At 33.2% G+C, this 24,262-nt stretch overlaps 1 protein-coding gene across 4 annotated transcripts in view; it reads left to right on the top strand.

Annotated features, from left to right (window-relative positions):
- Positions 1–15,739, top strand: part of Fas2 (neural cell adhesion molecule fasciclin 2) — a 78,839-nt gene extending 63,100 nt beyond the window's left edge. Inside the window, exons 2-16 of one of the 4 annotated variants that reach the window (XM_013317526.1) lie at positions 6,689–6,851; positions 7,022–7,182; positions 7,270–7,394; positions 7,471–7,611; positions 7,684–7,818; positions 7,894–8,201; positions 8,321–8,442; positions 8,532–8,682; positions 8,750–8,942; positions 9,049–9,323; positions 9,404–9,551; positions 9,627–9,819; positions 12,839–13,034; positions 13,246–13,350; positions 14,836–15,739. In XM_013317526.1, coding sequence (XP_013172980.1) covers positions 6,689–6,851; positions 7,022–7,182; positions 7,270–7,394; positions 7,471–7,611; positions 7,684–7,818; positions 7,894–8,201; positions 8,321–8,442; positions 8,532–8,682; positions 8,750–8,942; positions 9,049–9,323; positions 9,404–9,551; positions 9,627–9,819; positions 12,839–13,034; positions 13,246–13,350; positions 14,836–14,962 — 2,543 coding nt within the window. In that variant the 3' untranslated portion in view covers positions 14,963–15,739. Of the gene's footprint in view, positions 1–6,688; positions 6,852–7,021; positions 7,183–7,269; positions 7,395–7,470; positions 7,612–7,683; positions 7,819–7,893; positions 8,202–8,320; positions 8,443–8,531; positions 8,683–8,749; positions 8,943–9,048; positions 9,324–9,403; positions 9,552–9,626; positions 9,820–10,565; positions 11,267–12,838; positions 13,035–13,245; positions 13,351–14,835 lie in introns of those variants that run through there. The other 3 variants (XM_013317527.1, XM_013317528.1, XM_013317529.1) reach the window with 3 other exon arrangements.
- Positions 15,740–24,262: the final 8,523 nt, after the last annotated feature.

Raw genomic sequence — 24,262 nt, forward strand, 5'->3', positions numbered from 1 at the left:
TTATACTTTGTATTATAATACATTGTTATAATGACTTTCCTCGCTTTTTTTAAGTGTACATGAACTCATATCTGATTCAATTATTTATTATAATTTCGTCCAACACAGCTATAATTAGAATCATTGTGTGTTACTTCTTGAGGAGTCATAATTTGTTTTTAATTAATTAAATAGTCATATTTCGAACATAAGATAAGTATGGAGTATTTACAACGTTATATGGTTTCTGAGACCAAAACATATCGACGTCCAGAAACAGAAATTACAATATGTTCTCTGCAGATATTTTGGTGCCAGAAATCTAATCGTGTATAACACAGATTCTACGACCTTAATGGTTAAAAATTATATGTTATACATACATATGCTTATTGATTATTTTACAAGTAAGATAAGCTAATAGTATATCGTAAAATTACGTAGGTATATCATTAGAGTTGAATGGGTGCAAGACGAATCATCTCTAGTAGAGACATCCGGCGACACAGTGCGCATTGTCAACATTACAATCACTAATATTATTAGGATATTACGTAAGTATGTGTCAGCAATTTAATACACAAACAGACCTACTGAGAGTAGTAATCTTCGCCAAGAGTGACCATTAGTTTAGATTCCGATTCTTTAACTCCGACTAAGATGTAGTATTAAATTTGGTTTGAAAAAATTACACTAATGCAAGTCTTATACGTTAAGTTTTACATCCTAAACGGTGGGTTTTGCTTATGGGGTATTCATCTTAACACGTTGACGGACAATTGCGGCTATAGCCGTCAAAGCGAAGTTCACAATGTGGCATGACTGCTATAGCCGTCCAAAACGAAACGGTCGTTTTTAGACACGACGGCTATAGCAGCACAAATGTGCACTTACTGGCGTATACGTAGAAGCATAGTGTCGTGTTTTGAAAACATCTTTTTAGGTTGAAGTTCATATTTCACCTGTTATACGAGTTGCAGATTCAGTATGCACGTGGTTGTGAAGGGAGTAGTGCGATCGTGTTTTCTATTGAATTTATAGTTCTTATTGATACGTTTAACGATATTTATTATTATTTATATCTATAATATAAATAATACCTAATTAAAGGTACTAAATTAATCAAAATTAAGTTTATTTAAGCAGAAAGAGTAAAACTATACTTCTAACATTCTAAAAATCACAAAAACGTATAGTGTCAATTTTCGAACTTCGCTTGTTCCTACTGTCCGTCAACGTGTTAACAATATCCTTGTATTTTTTGTAAAACAACACCGTTAGCAACACCGTTTTGTGAAAACTTCCGATGCCTGCATAAGAAACTATTTTTTTTTGGTAATAGTAATTTTCCTGCCAATTGCGATTGTTTCTATTTTTAATTTAGTTTATTCAGTTATTTGTAGATGAAATTAACAATATTTAGCAATGCTTCCTTGTTTGAAAATTGCGCTAAAAGCTTTGTATAAACAGAGAAGTTGGCGAGGGAGTGCAATAAACAAAGACAGGGCGAAATGTCGGTTTGTTCGCGGGCTATAAACTGCGCGGCGGGTTTACTTGCTCCTAGTGGGCTCGGGTACGCATCACGCTGTAATTAATGGTCTGACGGGACAGTCGGGGGTGAAATTGGATCAATTTACAAACCATTTTTGGCTTTAGATAGAACAAAATTCGGAATCGATCCAAACAATGTATTATCCAGGTCACGAACGATATCCAACTCCGATAAAAGTAAAATAGTGTAAATGATAAAAATGTTATTATTTTTATTTAAAACCTATATTATTTTTCCAAAACTGCATAACGGAAATTGATGAAGTTCGACATGTGTGTGTAGAACACGTAGGCTATTAAGTTTTTTTTAATTCTGTGGGGTCGAAATCAAGTAAAGCTAGTAAGTTAAAATAAGTGAATGGAGAACGTTTCTAATTTGCTACAGTTTCATTTTTCCTTATAATGAAAATACCTTTCGGAAATATTATACAAACGACATCAATCACAATTTAATAAGAAAAGTCACTAAGCTGTAATGAAATGCCTCACCTGTAAAACAAAAAAAATCCCCACCTGTCCCACCATATTTTCAATCATAATGAGTTTGTTGACGGATAACGATCGCTTTGTTTAACCCCTTCGGAGTAAAAGGAGATGAGATTTTTGTTTGTATAGTGTCACCTTGTTATGAAGGGGTATAGTGTAGTCATTTACAATGCATAGACAACGTATAAGACTAGAATTGTTTTTAAATTTTCAAACGTTCACTGCTCCCACGAGACACCATAAATATCCTAAGCAATAAACCGTGCTAGAGAGTTCACCCATAAAAATTCTCGTATTCAGCGTGTATTAAGTGTTCTTTACTAAGCATTGGAAGTGCTGAAGACCGACCCTCGTATTTGGCTATTGTTTTAAGTGTTCACTTCGTTACGCCCCTGTACTTAGCTGAATTTTGGATAGAGTTTTTTCCTACTTTTTTTGCCTGGGGTTCCGTTAAACTGATAATGTAAGAAGGGGGGCTGTGGTACACGAAACGAAGTCCGCGAATGAAAATTTATCGTTACTCGTGTAATGGTTTTCATTACCTGTAATAGGTCCATTAATGGTTATCCTAAGAACTTAAACACCTGGTTACGAGAGAGCGAGTAATGTATTGTTACTGTTACGGTTAGGTCTTGTTTATTGCAACATCCACTTAGAAACTTCGAATGGATCGTTTGTTTTGATTGGCTTTTAGAAGTTTATGTTACGTTTACACCAATATTTGCTAAATGCATTTATAATATTTGTAAATTAAGTACTGAAGGAGAAAAGTTAATGAACTTTACATTTATGATAAATGCAATGAATTTTGTATTTTTACCGTAGAAAAGGCATAACATTCTAATATTAAAATTCCGTATGCTTTGGACGTGAATCATATAAAATAAATGCATTATACAGAGCCGCAGACATCCGCCCCTCTAATAAACAGACGGTGTAATTTATCTCATTTCCCTCAATTAGGAAATTTTCGTAACGTCTCGTGTCAAATGGGGTGAACTCTAGTAGTTTCTTTAAGGTTTTATATGATAACAACCAAAATAATTTCTTTCATGGTATAATGTTGTTTACGAAAGCACTTGTTTTGTTTACAATTTTATTTACAACTAGCTGTCGTCCACGACTCCGTTCGCGTGAAATGAAAAAAAAACTTAAATAGTTCCCGGCAATTATTCGAAATTTTCTGACCTTTTAAACCTTCCGTAGACCTCCACGAACATTTTAAGACCAAGATAAAATAAATCCGTTCAGCCGTTCTCGAGTTTTAGCGAGACTAACAAACAGCAGTTGGCTTTTATATTCTATATGTAGATGGAAAACACGTTTAGGTAGAAATTTCATCTCACTATAGAATATCCAAACATACTCCTAGCTCCTAAACGATAGCTGATAAAATTCTTATTTCTTCTCGTAAATCAGAATATACTCCGAAAATGTTTGTATTAATCCTACAGACGTCTCAAATTATCTATAACGCACACTCCTTGTGAGTTTATTGAACAGATTTTCGCATTTTCGTCTTCACTTGGTCTTGAACCTCCTATCTTTTCCCCAAAGACAAAAACGCCCCCGGGGAAGAACGCGGTAAGGGAGGCCTTAATTAGAAAATAATGTCTAAGCAATTAATCACAGTGGCAACCCTACACAGCACTATGTATAGTACTTGTTTTGTATGTTTGATCGCTCAGTGGACTGATTTCCAACGGGACGGGGCAAGGGACGTCTCCACTAGACCTGAAACTGTTCCGGTTCGTTTCACTCTACCGTATTACGATTTACTCATTGTTGTAAAAGTCAAAGGTGAGATTGAACGATGTAAGGGTAAAAATGTACTATAACTTTTAGGGTTTCATTAACTTACAAATTCGGATAAGCTGGAAAGGTTGTTTTATCTGAAAAACATAAAATATTTACTCATAATATCTATGCGTATAAAAATAAATTTATTCCTTTATGTTTAGAAATAGACTAAGCAAAAATTATTTAAGGTAAACCCACACTCTTATCGACTACGATCGTAAGACCTTAATCTCTATCATTTACTCTATTTCAACGAAGAAAGTACTAAAAAAACTGTATTTGTGAGCTCTATATTAAGAAACTCTACATCTTGATACAAGTAGTTAATTCCACTAACAAAAAACGGCTACGATTAAATTAAAAATAGCACGTTTCACAAATATTAATATTAAAGAACTGTTCGTCGTGCTATTAGTCTATTAAAAATTATAGTTAATTGTAACAATAAGCTTGTTTAGAAAACAATAGGTCTTTGTTTGTGACAAGTGTTCGTAAATCCTTCGGTTGTCCTTGTTAGAAACTAAATGAAAGTAATTGGTAATTCAAAACCGCATAGGGACGCGAACGTTATAAAGCGTACAAATTTTCACAAACCCTTTAATCCACCGCTCGCTTATTTCACTTGTCCCCTCAATGGTGAATTCATCCCCATTCTCTCCCCTTGTTCGTGCCGATGTAATATCGGTGGTTCCAAAGATACTTATAAATTTACTTTTGTTTCTCAAAGGCGTGCTTGGTTTGCCTTTTATTCATAACTGTTTACAATTTAATATGACATCCCTAACTTAAAAACTTATAGCAATTTAGATTTTTAAATACAAGACCTATTTTTATTTTCTATATCTATTCAGATATGTCTTGTAATGTTACATTTGTCCTTCACTATCGCTACAATTGTCTCTCCAGGGAAATTATTATTCATATTATCGTATTAACAATATAAAATACCATTCCATCTTTAAGATGTTTATCCAATGATACTGTTTGTTAATATTTCAATTTACAAGTATTTAAATAAGCAGAGTTGGCTTCTGTACGCTACAATAAATTTTAATAAAAGTACAAATTGCGTATCTGTCGGTTTATTATTTTCGTAGGTGTCTCGTAGAATGTATGGGGTTTACTTACTATATTTTAATAAAGATCCCCAACCAACATAAACAGGTCAAAAAGTCAATATTATGCGTCCATTCTCTGTTTAACTACAAAATATATGTTGTGAATAATAATTACGTATTTTCTCTCAACGGGAAAACATTTGGGATACATTTTTCTTAACTAACGGAACCAAACTTATAACTAAACAACTAGTTTGTCGAAACATTATTCTGCAACCATTTGATATATTATTACACTGAACGTGTACTTCACATTTTTTTACAAAACAAAGTAAAAAGATACAGACCATATTGTTATGTATAAAATGCAAGTGACGCCGATGTCGACGGAGGGTGGATAAGGGTGCGGTGACGCGGCCTGCATTCTTAAAACTTGGTAAAAAATGTACTCCGATCGTCTCACGAGTACAAGCGTCTTGATTATAAAAAAGGCAATGCAATAATAATAAAAATGTAAAGAAATATACACAATGAGATACAATGAATTATGTATTTATAGTTTGCCGATATTAATTGCCATTTTTGCCCATTACTTTCCAATTGCGAGCTTGATTTTTTATTCCTATTATGTGAAGATGTTATAAAAATGTTGATGAAAGTTTTATCATACGAAAGGATTTTTTCTTTCTAAATTTTCTAGGAAAAAAAATTGAATGCTTTAGTAAATAGCATTTTATAAAAAAAGGAAATAGTAATTTATGTTGTAATAAGATTCAAAAGAGCGATCCTTATTCAAGCAGCGGTCTGAAGCCTCAAAATCCCTGTAAAAAGAAATACGCGCGCGTGAATAGACTGGAGAGCTCGAGTTACCTTGCAGACGCGACACGAATACTTATTCTACCCACATAAATATACAATGTTGAAAACTGACCGTTTTAGTTATATTACAATTTTGAAATTTAAATCGTACATTTCAACTGGAGTTCCAGTTCAAACATAAATATCATAGTAATATTATTTGGCTTCTAGACCATGGCAACCAATAATATGTAATTATGAATATAATTTAAGATATTTTTATTATATACATGGTAACATCGAAACTTTTAAGATTACCATGTTACATTAGTCTAAGTAAGCACTGTTGAGAAATGAGTCCAGGAAGTTTCGTCGACTTCTAACAAACCCATTAGGGACGAACGGACGTGAGCTAGCTACTGTTGTTTGTCTACGAGTTGCAGTGGGGCTAGTTATGGTTGTCCTTTACTAACACTGAAGACATCTTAGTAAATTTTACGAACATCGCAAACAATATATTATACATACAATACAATATTTAGAAATGCACAAAAAGAAGTTCTTGATTACATTTTAGACACGATTAGTGTTCTTAGTAACTGGCCTTGGGACATATAGTCAACAGTGGAAATATTTTTGTGATTTAGTGAAATTACCAAACAAGCAAAATTTTCGAGTGTTTGTTTGAGATGAAAGTAATAGGAATCTTATTTTATGCGAACAACAGAAAAGTTAATTTTGATTAAATAACAGGATTTCAATGTAAAAATGCGACATAAATGCATTGCAGTTTAGTCACGTACGACTGAATAAATTGTGGTAAACTTAATTAAAGAGTTGCGTAGCGCCTGTGAACTGCGCTACCCAAAGCCTTTTGTTTAGCGTTTACAATGTTAATTTGTGTAGTGATAAAAGTTACGATTTGTATTCTCTAAATATTTAGAATATCGGAAAAAAGGCTGCCCATTCGATTATCAAGACATGTTCGTTTTTTTAACTCTCTCTTATCTCTGCAGGATGTTCGTCGCAAATCCTAAGGATATACCCGATGCAGAAACAGCAGACGGTCGCTGTTGGCAAGTCCGTGGTGCTGACCTGCCAGGCTGAGACGCAGGACCCGGCACTCGTCACGCAACCGCAGTGGAAAGACCCCAAAGGATTTGTAATCAATGAAGCTGCGTGAGTATAACTATTATGCAATGCATGATTATACCTAAAGAATATTTATGGCCGCAAATAAAAAGAAACCACTTACTTGATATCCCCCTTCATTCATCTGTTTTCGCAAAGAAAATATGATAAAACTAGAAAATTGTATATTATATTTTGACTTTATCAATTGTAACCAGGCCTGGTACCCGACCGGAAATCTACACAGAAGCGATGCCGGCTAAACAGTCGCAACTGCTCTACATCTCGTCTATCACTCAGGCCATGGCAGGCAATTACACTTGTGTTGCGACCTACACCAATATGCCGCTCAGCGCTAGCGTTGTCCTGGATACTTTCGGTACGGAAATATTGAATTTATTACCAATTCTTATCAGCCTTCTTGCTAATGAAGGAGTATAAAATTTAATTTTCATATTATTTTCAGTTGCAATCACCTGGGTAAATGCAAATGAAAATCAATTTGCAACCAAAGGAAAGGATTTCAAAATTATGTGCGAAGTCACTGCCGAACCTGCACCATCAGTGGATTGGTTTAAAGAAGGAACTACTGTGAGTTTATTTCTATACACTGGTCATAATAATGATGAAATATTATTTACAAACTCATTACACTCTGTTATTTCAGATTGTAACATCTGACAGGTATGTGATTCACGCTAACGGATTATTAATTAAAAACGTCGAAGAAAGTGATGACGGTACATACACTTGCCGTGCGGTTGTAATACAAACCGGAGAACTCGCTGAAAGGAATATCAAATTAGAGGTAAATGTTGTTATTTTTAAATTAGTCAAAATTTTTTTTAAAAGATAAGTTTTAAAAGAAAATATTTTTTAGGTCTATACTGCTCCGGAAATGGAAGAACGTGAACCAAGAGTAGAAATAAAAGAAGGTGAATCAGCAGCCATTACATGTAAGGCAAGGGGAAAACCTCCACCAACTTACAGTTGGATAAAAGCAAACACACGAGAGGTAGCGTAAAACTAATATATTTCGTACTAACTTAATTTTCATGAATATAAAATCTAATTAAATAATTTATTCCAGAACCTGGCAACGACTTCAAGATATAGCGTAAACGATAACACTGGTCTACTAACGATCGACAGAGTTGAAGCGGGCGATTACGGCAAATATATTTGTAGTGCAGTTAACCAAGCAGGACAAAATGAAACTGAAATTGAAGTCGAAGTGTTGGTACCACCGAAAATATTTGAACTATTCAATACAACGGCAGCTGAAAAGACTGATGGGAGATTAGAGTGCAAAGCCACGGGTAGACCCGCGCCCCGAATAAGTTTCCGCAAGCGTAGCAACAATGATCCATTCTTAAATGGACCTAATGAGGAAGGACGGTAAGAAACTAATGTGTTTTAGATAAATTGATGCTTAATACCTACTACTTAAAGTTATCACTTTTATCAAATTGGCAATTAAAATACCATTGAAATGGAAATAAATATTATTTATTCAGGATTATAATCGAGAGCAGCAGCCGACAAACTGGCGATCAGATGCAGTCCTCTGCGGTTATTTCAATCGCGAGATTAAACAGAACTGACGATGGCCTGTATGAATGCATTGCTGAAAACGAAGGTATTATTGTTGATTACTGTTAAGTTTATCAGGAAGTTATAACATCATACGTATTATATTTACTAAAGTGTGCATTGTATTGTGTAAAGGTGGAGAAGCAAGAAAGAATGGCCATCTGACTGTTCAGTTCAAACCAACATTTGAGCACATGTCTAACGTTCCTGTTTGGAGCTGGAATAGCCAACCAGTCAACATTAGCTGCATTGCAGAAAGTATCCCCAATGCTACCATCAAGTGGAAGTAAGTAAACAACGGCTCTTGTATGTCTTTTATCGGCAGTTTATTAATTATTTACATTTCATTAAAGGTTCCACGAATATGATTTAATCGAATCCCCACATGTCAAAATTTATGGCTCTGGACCTATAAGTTACGTGACGGTCGTCCCAGTGGATCGTAATTTATATGGCGTATACAAATGCATCGCAACTAACACACTCGGTGAAGCAGAACATATTATGCAGTTGAGGGAAGCATTCCCGCCTGGCCCAGTTTTACAGGTAAATTTTAACTGCTTTTAATTTAATTTTTAGTTAATACGGCAAATAGTGAATGAAATTCTTAAAACTTTAATTTTTATAATGTTAAATTTTATTATTAATACAGGTCAAACAAGACACAATAACAGCCACGTCAGTATCTTTCAACATTGTTGGTCCAGCAGAAGATATGGGACCACCTACATTGGCGTTTACAACACAGTATAAAGAAAATGGAAATTTTGACTGGAACTTATCCATGAACAGGACATGGTCCGTCAATTCTCCTTACATCGTAGAGAATTTAACGCCAATGTTCACATACGACTTTAGATTTGCTGCTGTTAATCAAGTAGGTGCCGGATCGTGGGGTGCTCCTATAACCGTAGTGATGCCAAGAAGGTATAACACATTGAGTATTTCGATATAAATCGTAATTGTAATTTTAACTGAACAACAATTTTCAATCGTATTTTATTTAGGTCCCCGCCCGAGCAACCGAAATGGCGTGAAGCTATCAGTTCGGAATCATTGATACATGGTAAATTCGCTGACAGATATGAACTTCAATGGAAAATACCAGCTCATAACGGCGAACCAATCGACATGTATGAAGTTAACTATTGCCCAGTAAGTATCTCTTTTTCTATGATGGTTTCAAGAAATTGATGATACGGAAGTACCTAATAATGTTTCTTGTACCAGGTATTAAAAGTGAGCGGAGAATGGCGAGTAGCCTCAGAAACACAATGTATGGTGGAAGAACTTAGATCTTATGAGGCAATCAGTTACGAAGTCAGGGGACTGCATCCCGACACCCGATATAGAATGCAAGTTCGCGCTCACAACGTGCTGGGTTACTCCCTGCCTGCTCAACTATATGTCCAGACTGCCCTCGGTGAGTACAGCACAGAGAATATCAAACCTCACAAGGCTGGCTTCTACAACGTCTATGCCTCAACCGACGCGAAGACTACGTCGAGCGCAACCACCTCATGTGTTTCAGTTCTGTTCATCTCCCACCTTTTGTTTGTTTGTTTATTTGATCTGATTTTGTGATTGTGTGTCAGTGTTCGTAGTTGCTATTAACGCTGTTCTAAATGCGATTGATTTCATAGTAAACTTTCTTTTATCTGTGTTTTTGTATTCTTTATAATTTTGTAAAAGTACAATTTTATCTTATTTTTAATTAAGTTTACCCAGTGTTAGTTTTTAATTTTGTAATTTTTATCATAAGAATTTGTTTTTTGTACAAATCACACAAAAACACCCATTTTGTACGTATCTTATTGTAAATGTTTTCGACTTCTTGCCGTTTCTCACTAATAACAAACATTATTTTCATTTACCATTTCGATACTAAATCCATGAAAATACCACGATTTATTCATATTACGTTGTAAGTTGAAAATATTTTAACTCGAGGAGCGTCATAACTTCTTTAGACATCACCTGCACGTTCAATATTTCTGAATTCAGATTATTTTAAATGTAATGAGTTATTTATTTTAAATGTGTTATGTTACTTTTTCAAAACTGGTAAGTTTCATTTTACTCTTCGTTCATTTTAATTTCATTGACATATAAGTTTGAATTATTTCAGACTAATACTATAAGATTTTTATCGTATCGTAATGTTTTTAGGTAACCCAAATGGAAGTACAAGCATTTTCCAATGGGCTCCATCTAAAATGGACATCTTAACTACGCTTCTGCTTTTATATTTCATAATATAAATAAATAGTTATAACAATATTCAACTTAAACTAATTAAGTCCAAAGACGACTGTTAATTAGGAATAATTTGTGATATAACGATTTGTTGATGTATAAATATAAGTATCGATATTGCTTGTGTTATGAACGAGAATTTATCATTTAATGATGCACCTTAAGCTCTAAACAAAATCAATAATTAATGATGAAGTGATTCAAATCATTAATTTCTATTAGGATCTTGTCAACTTTACAATGAACCCTGAGGACTATTATATAGATATGTTACATTTATAAGTAGATAATTGGTACGAATACACTGCCAAAATGTTTGATCGCGACTAGTATTTAATGTCAATCAATAAACAAAATGTATAGTCTTCTTAATGTAGGTAGCTACACTTGTGTACGAATTTTTGAGGACTATTTTATTCCTTTAATAAGACTTAGATTAAATTTTACTAGCTTATTTCGAAGAAAATCGTCCAGATGAATGATTTTACTTTTAAAGTCATTACTAAGCCTGATATAAAAGATAAACATCTAAAATAAGACAAGACGGAAATTTTGAAATTGTGAAATTGATCAGGAAAATGACCAATGTGAAAAATAAATGTTTCAAAAACGAATCCAGTTATTTAATGAGTAAACCAATAAAATGAATGAAGACAAAAATTTAAAAATTAATTTATGCCATTCGGTTTAACTAATGCTCTTCATTCATTTTAACCTATTAGACCCCTACGCCAATCCCGGAATCGTGTAAATTATTTTCTTACTAAAAATAGATAAATCTGTATGATATGTAAAAAGTCCAAAAAGAAAGCTGTCAAGATGCTTATCAAGAGACCAATCCAAAGTCCCTTTTGATTTGAAAAGTGTGTTTGTGTCGCCCTGACTGACATTAGGTAAATATATTTTATATTAATATGTTCCGTAGATTATAACCTGCTATTCGAATATCTTTCGGAATGAATTAATTAATACTGCATGACCCTCTTGCTGGTTTGTGTCCCCTCATATCACATCACAAAACAACCACAGTACCATCTAGCATGGTCAATGTTGCATTATAAAATGCATCATGTAACAAATCCTTGTATTCAATCTTTATTTGGTGTTTAGACATGTCATTATAGGTGACATCATTATTGTGTATTTATTATTATGTGTATTTTTTGGTTCCTTAGGTATATGTAGTCGAAAGCATCTATTATGAATGATATTTATATCATTATCGAAACTGCCAAATAAACATTTAAAAAATAGTTAACATTGACGGAGTTTCTTGTAAAATTTTAATTGGCGCAAATATTATTTTGACATAATTTGGTTGTTTCAATTAAGATATTTTTATAGATAATTGTAGATAATTTGTGATTTGGATTATAAAAGCTTAAATAGAAGTATATTTACCAATGTTTTCGATACGGCTATCGAATAATCCAGGTTGCATACATTTCCAATAGTCATATTATAGGCTAGAATATTAATAACTAAGGTGATGGTTTTAGGAACCAAATTTTTATTTTTATTGTTTATTTTTAAATTGTAATTGTATTGTAGATGTCCAGATACGCTTATTTATAAAAGGATATGATTTTGTCATGGGGTTTGAAATGTTTATTTTGCATTCAGTCAATTTACTTGGAATGTTCGCATCTTGACAACTTTTCTTTCCTCTGATTATTCTTACTTTAAGGCTCACATTCGTGCATCATAGACTTAATATACTTTTGCTATCATCATTCGTCATTATTTCAGTTTCATTCAAACCCCATTTCACAGCGACGGAGAGCTTTCTATACAAAGCAAATTCTTGTACTCCCCTTTATTTGCATTGTCTATTCTAATTCTCTATCGGTGATTGGGTGCACGTTTTATTGAATTGAAAGCACTCTCTATTCACCATAAAACTTATTTTTATGATTGTATGTAACGCTTAGTAAGGTACTGCAAATTTTCTATGAAACAATCACTCGCATAACACTAGCACTGGCGACATGGTTTTTTCGACAATCACTTCCATTAATCTAACTTCAGTAACAATGATGCATCAAACTAACAAATTAAAGAATAGTAAACATCAACATTTCTTGTTCTTTTAAACATTCTTGTTTCATCTTTTGGTTGTTTACTATTCTCGCTTAGATTGTCTTTATTAATACCTTATAGATTCTTACATGTTTTTAAATCAACAGGTGTGGAACGTTCTGGATTTGCCCCGCCTCAACTGCTATCAAGTGGAATGATTATTGGAGTGGCGTTAGCTGGTGTGTTCATCTGTCTGGTCATTGTGGATCTCTTGCTTTTCTGCTTTAGACGGCAAGGAGTCATCGCTACTATTTGTGGAAAACGTTCTAAGAAGCACAAAGAGGATGAAGCGAAATTAGGAAGGTCAGTATCATAAATCTATTTATATGTCATTATTGCTATCAAAAATCATTTTATTACCATCGACATTTTTGAATTGTTATGGTTCTTATACCTTCGAAATCAATAATGTTCCCTTTCTTGTTGGATTCCTTTCTTGTTTTGATATTTGTCCTGTTCCCCTGGTCCGTGTTCCTTTGTGTTAGTGTCGATGAGAGATGTTTCTGCCCGCTAGTCTGTACGGTTGGCGCTTCCCGCTCCCTTATTGCAGTACGAAGCCGCGCGCGCCGCCCTCCCCCGCGCCCCTGCCGCCGCCCCTCAAGCTCGTACCGACACCGACGTAAGGCATTACATCAAACAATTGCCTGCATGCTTTTTGTATACGATACGGCCTCTGTGTGAAAGTTCACTTTCTTAAAAATGTCCTCATTTCTATAAAAGTCACACGTATGTATATAAATTTTGTAAATATTTTTTACTATTATAAAACTTGATAACTAAAAATACATACAAAAAGACGTAAAACTTTAAAACCAAACAATGTAGTATTTTCATACCATGGTTTTAGACTTTTATTGTTTGAGTATGCATTGATCGTCTTATTAGTACTGCTTACCTTAATTGATATCAATGAACTTAAATCGTCTTTGATTTTATTATTCATAAAATTTCATACTAAGTACTTTATTTTTATATTGCAAATAATATTTTATTCCCCTGTACTCTGGTTACCTTTCAAAGGTACGTGACTTTTCGCGGAGGCCGATCGTTTGTAAATATTGAATTGAACGATTAAGCTTTATGCCACAGCCTCTGTAAATATTGCCGGTTTGTTATTTTGGTATCGTATGATAGCTGTTTAAATTGCCTAGTTTGTAAACGTATATAATGACCGTTTAAATCATGTTAAAATGTACCACAATCTGCCTCGTCCGTTATACAATTTCGTTTGTGAAACGTGTTAAATTGCCCGGAACATCTCTTACGGCAATGTAACATTTCTCCTATTTCATTGTTTTAATTAATTTATGTATGTATATTTATCACCTCCATGTTTATAGCACATTTCATACTAATATAAGGGTTTTTTTTCCTTCACGCGGCGTATTATAGCTATGTCCCGACCACACCAGTGTAAGATTCATTCATATTTAATTATCATTTTTTTGCGATTTTATGCATTATGCTGCTTCATTTATTTCGCATAAGATTTGCTTCAGTATGTGCATTTATAAAACTTTGTAATAGATTTTGCTTTTGTTCCGTATTTAACATTAGAAAAACTTTGCATAGTTTTCAGTTTTGTAGAATATCAGCAATCTTTTTTGCGAGAGCTGGAAACATCATTTTTTTGCATGTAACAATATTTTAGTGTATGCGTAATAAAAAAAATATTAATTTGTGAAATATTATTTTTTAAATGAATTGTATTTTATTGCGCGCATTATTCTGTATATATGTATATAACATTTTTACTACTCTAGTACAATTATAAGAGACTTAAGACTGATAACATTTTTGTGTTTCAATAACACGAACAAACAAAAAATGTAAAACAAATGATTCGTATCTGGCCGTACAAAGCAGGCGATGGTGTATGAATGGAAGATTCCTCAAGTCTCATGTTATTGTACTCTCGTAGTATAGTATTCTTTTGTTTTTAAACATGTTCATATAGTACGTTCTTTCCAAGATAAAAAAGTACACAAAACATATAAATGTAGAGTAACACTTTTTTAATATTTAAACCTGGTTTAGTGTCTTTTATTGTCTTGGAAAGAACGTCCCTTCGGCGCACAACTAATTGAACTATAAAATTGTTCAGAGACGAGAAGGAGCCACTAAAGGATACGGGCGATGAATCAATAAAAAGAAATTCTTCAGTTGAATTCGACGGCCGTCGCGTTTACGCTACAAGTGGAACAATCATTGGCAAGAATTCAGCCGTCTAAAGCAGGAATTCCTTACACTCGCTTCTCGACACATGCAGTTTTAATGATATTATTTCGGATGTTATTGGATGAGTAAAGCTTGTGTGATTGTGAGCGCAAAAAATATTCGATACTGCCAAAAGACGAATTATCATTTTTAAATACTTAAGTGTGTAACCAGCTTTACTGTCTCCTTAGTTTTACCCTAAGGCTATGTTCACACCAAACATCATCATCAGCTAACTATACGTCCCCAATGAGGAAGTCGGAGCTTACCCTAAATTAGGGATGACAAGGCCATTGCCAACCACGCTGGTCCAGTGCGGGTTGATCAATTATATCATCATGAGCACCAATGTTAACGTGAAATTGAATAACACATTTTGCTCGCAACATCAAAATGTCGTAATGTCGATTTGGTATAAGAACATTTAAAATTTTGTATACTTTAAACCGTATTACGGCGACACGTATCAATAAGTTTGGTTTGAATACGGTCTTAATTAGTTTGTAGGGTTTCTATAAAAGTCTAATACACCTCGCTTTATCAGGTACAAAGCGTGCCTTCTAGTGTATCCTGATACTACTAATGAGGGTATTTAATATAAGTAATGTAAATAGTATTTTAACGTATAGGTTTTTTAGAAATGTCACAAACAATATGTTTACATCCTCCCACTCTTATGATTGTTGTGTAGTTAGACACAAATCCTTTTTCTATGTCATAAGGTGGCAAACGAGCAAGCCACCACCTAAAATTGGGAAGCGACCGTTGCCAATAGACATACGCAATTGGATATGCGTTGCCTACCTTTAATCGACGAAGGAGAGGATGCATAGAAAGAAAATAATTTCCCTTCCCATGCATCCTCTCATCTGGAAAATTCACTACCCCTTCCCATCCTTTCCTTATAAGAAAAATGGTGGTATAGAATTAAAATTAGGCCACCGGGACGCAAATGATAACATTCTTTCTTTGATATTTGTATTAATGTTTTAGAATGCAGATAATTAAAATTATAGATGTTAGATTTTGTGTAATTTATTGTATTTCAAAAGGTAATTTCAAATCTAATTAATAACTAATATATGAAAGTTTAATAATACACAACACTAAACTAATACACGAAATCATCACAAGAAAATTATTTGGTAAAGCTGAAATATCACAATTGTCTGAGTGCGTATGAATCGTCAGAGCTTTTTACAGTTAAGCTTTTTTAAAGTTGAAATAAAAATCACAATTAATTAAGAATTAGTTTTGTAAATAAATATTTTTAGGTTTGTAAATAATTTATTTTTTAATTATAATCCATATTAATCGGAATAATGACAACAATTTATTTTATAATTTAATTATTTACTGGAATACAGATCTCCGCACTCTCATATAGGGTGTTACATTTATGTATTTTATATGATATCATAAATATCTGTTATTAACGAACAATATTCGTTATCACATTTAGTTATAAGTTAGTTTAGTTTGATGTTTTCTGATCTTATGTGTAAACTTAACGGGTTTTCCTTTAGTATTCTATAATATATAAGTAATATTTACTTTATATACAATGTTGATGGTTTACACAAATGACATTTTATGTTATTTATTTTAATTATACGCTGAATCAACAATTTATAATATAATACAAAAATCTAAAATTATTTTTAACGAATCCAAACATTTCTTTTACTTAAAAACGAAATTAATTAACACTTATTTTGTAGAATTGAATGTATGTTCCTTTTTATAATTTACACTTGTTCTAATATTTTTGTATAATAGACCGATTTTATTTGAATTTCTATGTCTTTTTTCGTATCGAGCTTTGACCTTGTATTATCTATTATATTTATAAAGCTTGATAGATTAAGACGCTAATGAGCCTCATGTATGTATGTCTCTTGTCTGTCAGCTTTCGGATGAATGTCTACGTTTTAATAATCTTTGTACCAACTGAAATGCGCATTTTTTATAAAAAAAATAAATGTCTTTATTACACTCATGTTTTTCATTATAACCATGAAGAAATACAGAATATCCCTAACTATTTTATCTATTTCTAAATTAAATAAAATTAAATTAAATTGTCTTTTCAGAGAATTTTGTTTTTTCTGAGAAATACAGTAAGACCACAGTATATTTATAATTCAACAATGAAAACCCATAGAAACTACTAACAACAATTGAACATCGCGCAAAGAAGACTTACAATTGGAATACCAAGTGATAAATATAAATACGATTTAATTTTTATGTTACAAAATGTCAAAACTAATTTACAAAACAGAAAAGCGGTACAAATGTATTATGTATTGCGTCACAGTTATTAATCGTTATTATTATAGTGTAATCCTCCAGTAGGCTAGTGAGGGGATGCGCCGGAGCACAATTGCGCCCGCAGTTCTCCGAACAATGTCGCAAATGTTGCACAACATCACTTACTGAACTAATAACTTTAGTGTTGTTCAAACATTATCGATATAACGTTATCTTACTAATATTATAAATGCAAAAGTTTAGATGGATGTTTGTTTGAAGGTATCTCCGGAACGGCGGTAGAACATAGTCCGGAAGAATACAAAGGCTACTTATTAGGCTTTTTTAGGCTTCTGTACCTCATAGGTAAAAAACGGAACCTTTATAGCATCACTTTGTTGTCCGTCCGTCTGTCTGTCAAGACCCATATTCTTAAAAACGCGCGAAGGTATCAAGCTGGAATATATTTGTAATTCCGCGCGGACGGAATCGCGTGCGAGACCTATTATTTTATCAAAAAGTAACATCAGTATGAACCCTTCGTTGTTGCTGCTGCATAAAATAACCAATGAGTTGAAATCACAGATTGGATATCAAATTAAGCAAGATAATAACGAATTAAAAATAAATATATCTAAAATGATATCTTGTTGTAAATATCACTCGTTTATTTCCCTAACTGAAAAAGATTTCAACGCTTGATCGATTTGTTGAGCATTTCCAATATTGTTTCGGACTATTAAATAATTCAGTCAGAGACTACAAACCAGGTTAAATGACGCATGAGATTAATTAATGTTTCTTTTTCAAAGAAGCTCAATTTTTAACACGGAATTTAGATTAGGATTGACATCAACTTTCTACGGTCAATCCATTGTTAAACGAATGTATAAGCTAAGATTATACTGCTTCTTGGCATAAGCAACCGAACATCTAACACATAGTACGGTATAATACTCTAGACCTTTTCAAAAATACTAACTCGACAAAACTATCGATACTGTTGACATAACTATAAAGTAAAAGTCGATAAAAGTAATGAGTCACGGCTGAGGTGCAGTCAATCGCTGTGGTTTGATACATTTTGAGGCAGAGGGCAGCAGTGACGCACCCCGCGCTTTATAATTTATGTTCCTATCCACAACTGCAGGGGCACATTACGTGCTATATCTCATAGGACTCGATGGTGACAAATTTTGGTGCCATGAAAAATCGTATTACATGAATTATGTTGAGTCAAGTGTGGAATATGCTTTACACAATTTTACATTTTAAGTTAAAAAGCAAAACATGTTAAGTAAAATTATAATACTTTGAATCTCCTGGTAATAAATCTAATAGATAGCTTCCTTGTTGTTAAAAAATTCAATATTTTGATCGATTAGGATTTATTTATTATTGTTTTGTATCGTCTCAACCTCAGCTGCGTTTTATTAGTCTTTTTTCTATAAAATATAAGAAATAAATGTGTAATTCATATATTAATTTTTAATAAATAAATTAATTTTAGTAAATTGACAAAGTTTCATTTTAGTAGTTTGTTCTAAATTCTAATTCGCAATGTTTATTATGGTCTGGTGTATTAAACGAGAATGAAATGTTCCCCCTTTATATATGCCCTTATTGGTTCCGAACGCAACAATTAGGGTCCGACACGCGCACAAGCTTACGTGCAGGCTCCCTTTTAAATAATTACCTCAGTAGCAGATGATACGGATTAGCTTCGGATAGTGTATGTGCCCTCTATTAAACTACAAAGATTGAAATGTGGGCGATCCACGTCGATACAGGGGGCTTAACAAAAAATACAAAAAAACTAATCACGTGCATTATTATAAAAAAAAAACGAAATGATATCCTGCGATAAAATTTGATAGCTATCTAAAATTATAGTATGGAAACAACAGTAAAATTATTAAAAACAATTGAAACACCGTAGACGTAAAAATATTTTTTTCAAATTGATTAAATACCAAGCTCTACGCGTGTAGAGTGTCTACGTCGTAGCCATACCATGAACTCTTGTACTTTTAATACATTATCAAAAAAAACATTAACAAATAAACCTGTTTGCTCCGTGTCATTTATCATACTCTACTCTATCGTTCGTAAACAACTACACGATGTTCCTAAACTACATAGGAGTATTGTCTACGGTCCACGCTGCGCCGAACTTCATCGATAATAACTTAACACAATACCGCCTTCATAACAACGTGCTCTATCAATTTAGTACCGTTATTGACATCTCGATAGCAATAAGTTATCCATCAAATTTGCAGGCAAACCCCATAGCGCGGCCGAGGGTGATAAAATGTGTCGACGCCTGTGCGAGGTAAAATGTCGGTAAATATTAAACCTTTTATTTACGATGCTGCTTTTGTAACATATCACGTTTTATTACATGAATATACTCATAAATAACTTAAAAATATACAAGCGTATGTTAAAACAAATGATGTAGATTGTAATCAGTATATGTTACGCTTTGTAATCATTAATTTGGAATATTGTTTCAAATAACTACTACTATTAATATGCTGTCTTTATAACCTTATACCTAGCTATATACCCATGCTTAGTGTTAATTTAAATGCGTTCATGAAACACTACTTGTTCGCTGTAAAAACAAACAAAATTGTTTATTATCAGCGCCAATATTTGCCGACCGCTTGACATGACAATATTGCAGCACAAGATTGGTTTTCGTTAAAATATTAAATAAAGTTCGGGATACAATGTCGTCAATGCCCAAAGGTAAGGGTTTCGATTATTCTAGTTCTAATTATATAATAGCTTCAATTGTACTATAGTAGGCTAGGTTAGAAGATGTTAGAAGTTTTCTAAATTTATCATGACATTCATAATTTCCTACCCGACTTCTGTGCATAGTATAATGAAGACTATTTTGACCTAGGTAAAGTCAAAGAATTAAATTCGCTACCCACTTAGAATCAGACATTGTTCGTCAAACTGTCACAATCAGAGCATATTTCTCATGTGGTCCTACAACTAGTATTCGATCTAATGAATTGTGACCATCAAATAACATTTCATTAAAATGAATAGGAAATAAACGTCCTTGACTGCAAATATTTTTATTTTTATCTTTTGGTAACAAACAGGTTCTTACGTTTACTTAAGTTAGATGCACGTCATCGCGAAGTGTTACACTCATCACTCAAAGCAGATTAAACTTGTGCAAGCAGCTGCGACTGTGAGACTTCGATAACTTAATTGGCCATAAGGGACTCGCTGCCGCCCGTCAGCAGACTTGCAGAACACTAACTGAATAATGCTAGAAAATTTGACTTGATGTTACAAAAGTTTATAAAATCTTTGTTACAAAAATCCATTAAAAAAGTCTGACATACCCTTTACGTAAATGAAATATGTTACATAAGAAAATTGTTACGAAAGAATTATTTTCGGAAATATATACGAAAACATAATATTTATTCACGTAAGTACATTGTGGTCGAAGAAAACCAATTACAACGGTCTCGGAGAAACAAAGAACAGTTTGATCAATACAAATACAATTCTGATAAATGTTGCAAGAACACATAACATATTTTCTTGATAAGAAAAATATTTTTTCGATACAAATACCACGATACAGGCCAAGAGCCGGTCACGCTTTTATAAAAATGATGTCGGTTTGTTATAGAGAACAAATGATACGCAATATTTAGAAATGAGATAAAGTTTTTTTTTACCTTGTGGATTATAAAATTAGAAGTGTAATCTTTAAAACAAAGAACTCAGTTAAAATTAAAAGAAAGTAGGATTAACGAGTTACAAATTAATAAGACATTTTTATATTATATAATAGTTCACCGACTTCGAATTAAATTCAATTGAGAGAGTGCAAAATTATTACAGATTGAAACGCTCCGATCTCGTTTTACTAATTATTAGAACGAGTCATTAATACTGCCACGAATGGTCGCATCGATGCTCGTTTATCTAATGCCAAAGCAAACAGACTCAGTGAGAAATGAATTAAACAAATCCGATACCTAATCAAAATGCGTCATCGCGAAACAAGGGTGACGGGTTTTAGGTTTCCGCTAAAATATCTGTGACAATTAGAGGAACGTCATAATCCACCCCTGTTTACCCGTCGGTGACCCAGCAGGGCCGGACTAAGTAAACAAACGCTGTATAATTAGATTAATGTGTTCCAAGGTAATTTTTCTTTATTTATAATAAGGTTTTAAGCCTTTACGGCAATAAAATTCGGGTTCATCCACCACATGTTACTTAATTTAAATTGATTACTTTTATATTTCATGAGCTTTTCACTTTTGCAAATATACCTTTTTTATTATAATGCCATTTCTCCAAAGTCTATAAACTCAACGCACAAGTCAAAGAGAAGTAAGTATGTTTAAGTAATACAAAACCTACTTACAACTACCGCGGTAGCGATTGCCCAAGTCGAATGGTAATCACCAAACTTTGCAAGAAATATAAAAGTGAGAGCTGACGTACGACTCGATAGATACGTGAACGTGCAAATCTGTGTGACCAGTAACAAACGATTCGTAACCGCAATTCGTCGCAGATGGTCAAGCGATTGACCGTATCGCTCGCACTGAGGCACGGACAAATCTCTAATGCTCCGATATTGCCCGCGGCAGATGTTGTTTGTGGAACAGTTCCGAAGCCGAGCCGTGCACTTCTTTGTTTCATTTCACTTGTGATGCAGAGAGATATACATAAAATAATATTGACAATACAATTTGCTAATATGATACTTTATATTGAACCATAACTTGATTATCGTTCAAATTTAGCTATTAGAAATTTTAATAAACATGATTTGGCATTACAAACAATCCTAAAAGAAAGTCTTCAATATTTTCTTGAATAATAAAAAAAAACATTTGACGATCGTTATACAATTCAAGTAACGCAAAGTTATTGTTTAATTATTATAGTTTCATTACATTCCCAAGAAATCAGAAATACTATTAACTTAAAATAAAGTAATAAATCTCCTACAGTAAGATATTACCTTTGAATAATGCGAGCAATAAAAGTGGAGACATCGCGGCGGAATAAAAGGTGAAAATAAACGAAGAAAGATAGAAACCTTTGGGACGGCACTTGACGGGGTCACGTAAAGAAACATTCATGACTGTTTAGCTAGAGGCAAGGTTGAAAAATCCGGGTACAATTGAATCATTTTATTCATGACTTTAAGTACATCTCTGTTCGACATTTAAAGTTTAAAAATGGTGACATTCTGTACACTAATACATATTTAATAAAATGGATATATGAATGGAATGGTAGCAATTGAAATCCTCTAACAACTACTATAAGGAATCAGATTTTTTTCTATTAAAGTAATTTTCCAACAAATTCTTCCAATCTGATATAAACACCGGTCCGGTGGCGGCACCGACCCATCGGGGGCCCTGAGGCCGGGGAGGGGGAGGGGGCTCGAAACTAGTCGGTGCCGCCACCGGACGAATATACGTCAGTGTTTAGCCGTGTTTATATATCAGTTTAGTATAATCTCTCTACTCTCTTAGTTTAGTATAGTGTCACGAAAGTTTGAATAAACTCTTTTAATGCTTGTTAACAGCATAGAATCATCTTAATATTTTCAATTGCTATATCTTCGTCTAGGCAATTGTCAATTTATATTCATACAACTATTTGTATTGGCCGCTTACGTATTTCAAAATGAATTCAACCTTGATTTTAATCGCTAGAATTGGCTGTCCCATGTTTGTTATTGATATTTGCTATAAAAACTGACAACTATTACAAAAATGAAACAGTACAAAAATACGAGTATGCTCTGTATTTGAATTGTTTGTTTACTTTTTTCAGAGTAAAGTTTTAGATCAAATAAATGATTTTCAAACCTGTTATTTATTTACTTACGATACACCAACGGGTAAATTATAAGACATGCGAAAAAAAAACTTATAACAGAAACAGAAAACACATAATAACTTATCACAATTAAAGGTGTACACATCATGCAAGACTAATGAAGAAACAAACAAACGACAACAAAAAATTCTAATACATAAACAAAAAATACTGATTATTAGGGTGTAGTATCCACTTATATGTTTACCTAACGACTAACAATGTCCTGAAATAAAAAAAACCGTAGAATTAGGTAGCAAATTATTGTTTGGTGTTATTGCTATTCGCACATACGAAGCTCTCTTTGTGTAAATTATGTGGTGGTACCAAACATATGTTTCTTCGTTTCCCGCAATCTAGATACTAAGTCACAAATAAAATGCTAAACAAACATTATCTCTGGAAGTAAACAATATTATAAATTCTATTTAAAGGTCGTAAAGTTACAATATACAATATTTAACAATCACACAGCGTTGTGAACAAAAATGTTAAACTTTACAACCCTTTTATTTGGCACGTAATAAAGTTTTACGACACGGCATTTACTTAGAATAGGAGTTGACCCTCTCTCCCGCTAGAGGACTCCGGAGGTACACAAAAGTTTATAATTTAATTACAACACCCTTTGGACTCGTTATCTAATGTACTACGGGACAATACTACCTTTATGAATAAACAACTATTTAACTAGCTATGAAGTTGTTTTGTGTCTCTTTTTTGCTGCGTTAATTTTACGGTAATTTCTTATTCTATAAAATTGTTTTTAAAGACTGCAAAAATACATCATTGTTTAAACGTCAAACCAGACTATAAAAAGAGCGATTTATTTCCATCTTTACTGCAATAATTGTACAAAACAAAACTTTATCTATACATTAAATGTAGGATATATTCCATACTCGTCTCGGATATTTCCCAATTATCGTCTTAAGTTTATAAATCAATATATCACGTTCTAAATGTAACATATTGCCTTCCAATAATCATATATTAACAAAAGCTTAATAGTTGCTCCCAAAGTCCCTTAATTCTGGTATAATACTAGTTTGAAGCATTCACCAATACGTAGAGAATGTACGAGGCTATTGGCAACTGTTAGGGCTCCACGTAAATAGCGACATCTACTTTCAACTCGCCCATGCAGCTGGGTCCGGGGGAGGTAC

This window comes from Papilio xuthus, unplaced genomic scaffold, assembly GCF_000836235.2.
Source record: "Papilio xuthus unplaced genomic scaffold, Pxut_1.1 DF826938.1, whole genome shotgun sequence".
NCBI lineage: Eukaryota > Metazoa > Arthropoda > Insecta > Lepidoptera > Papilionidae > Papilio > Papilio xuthus.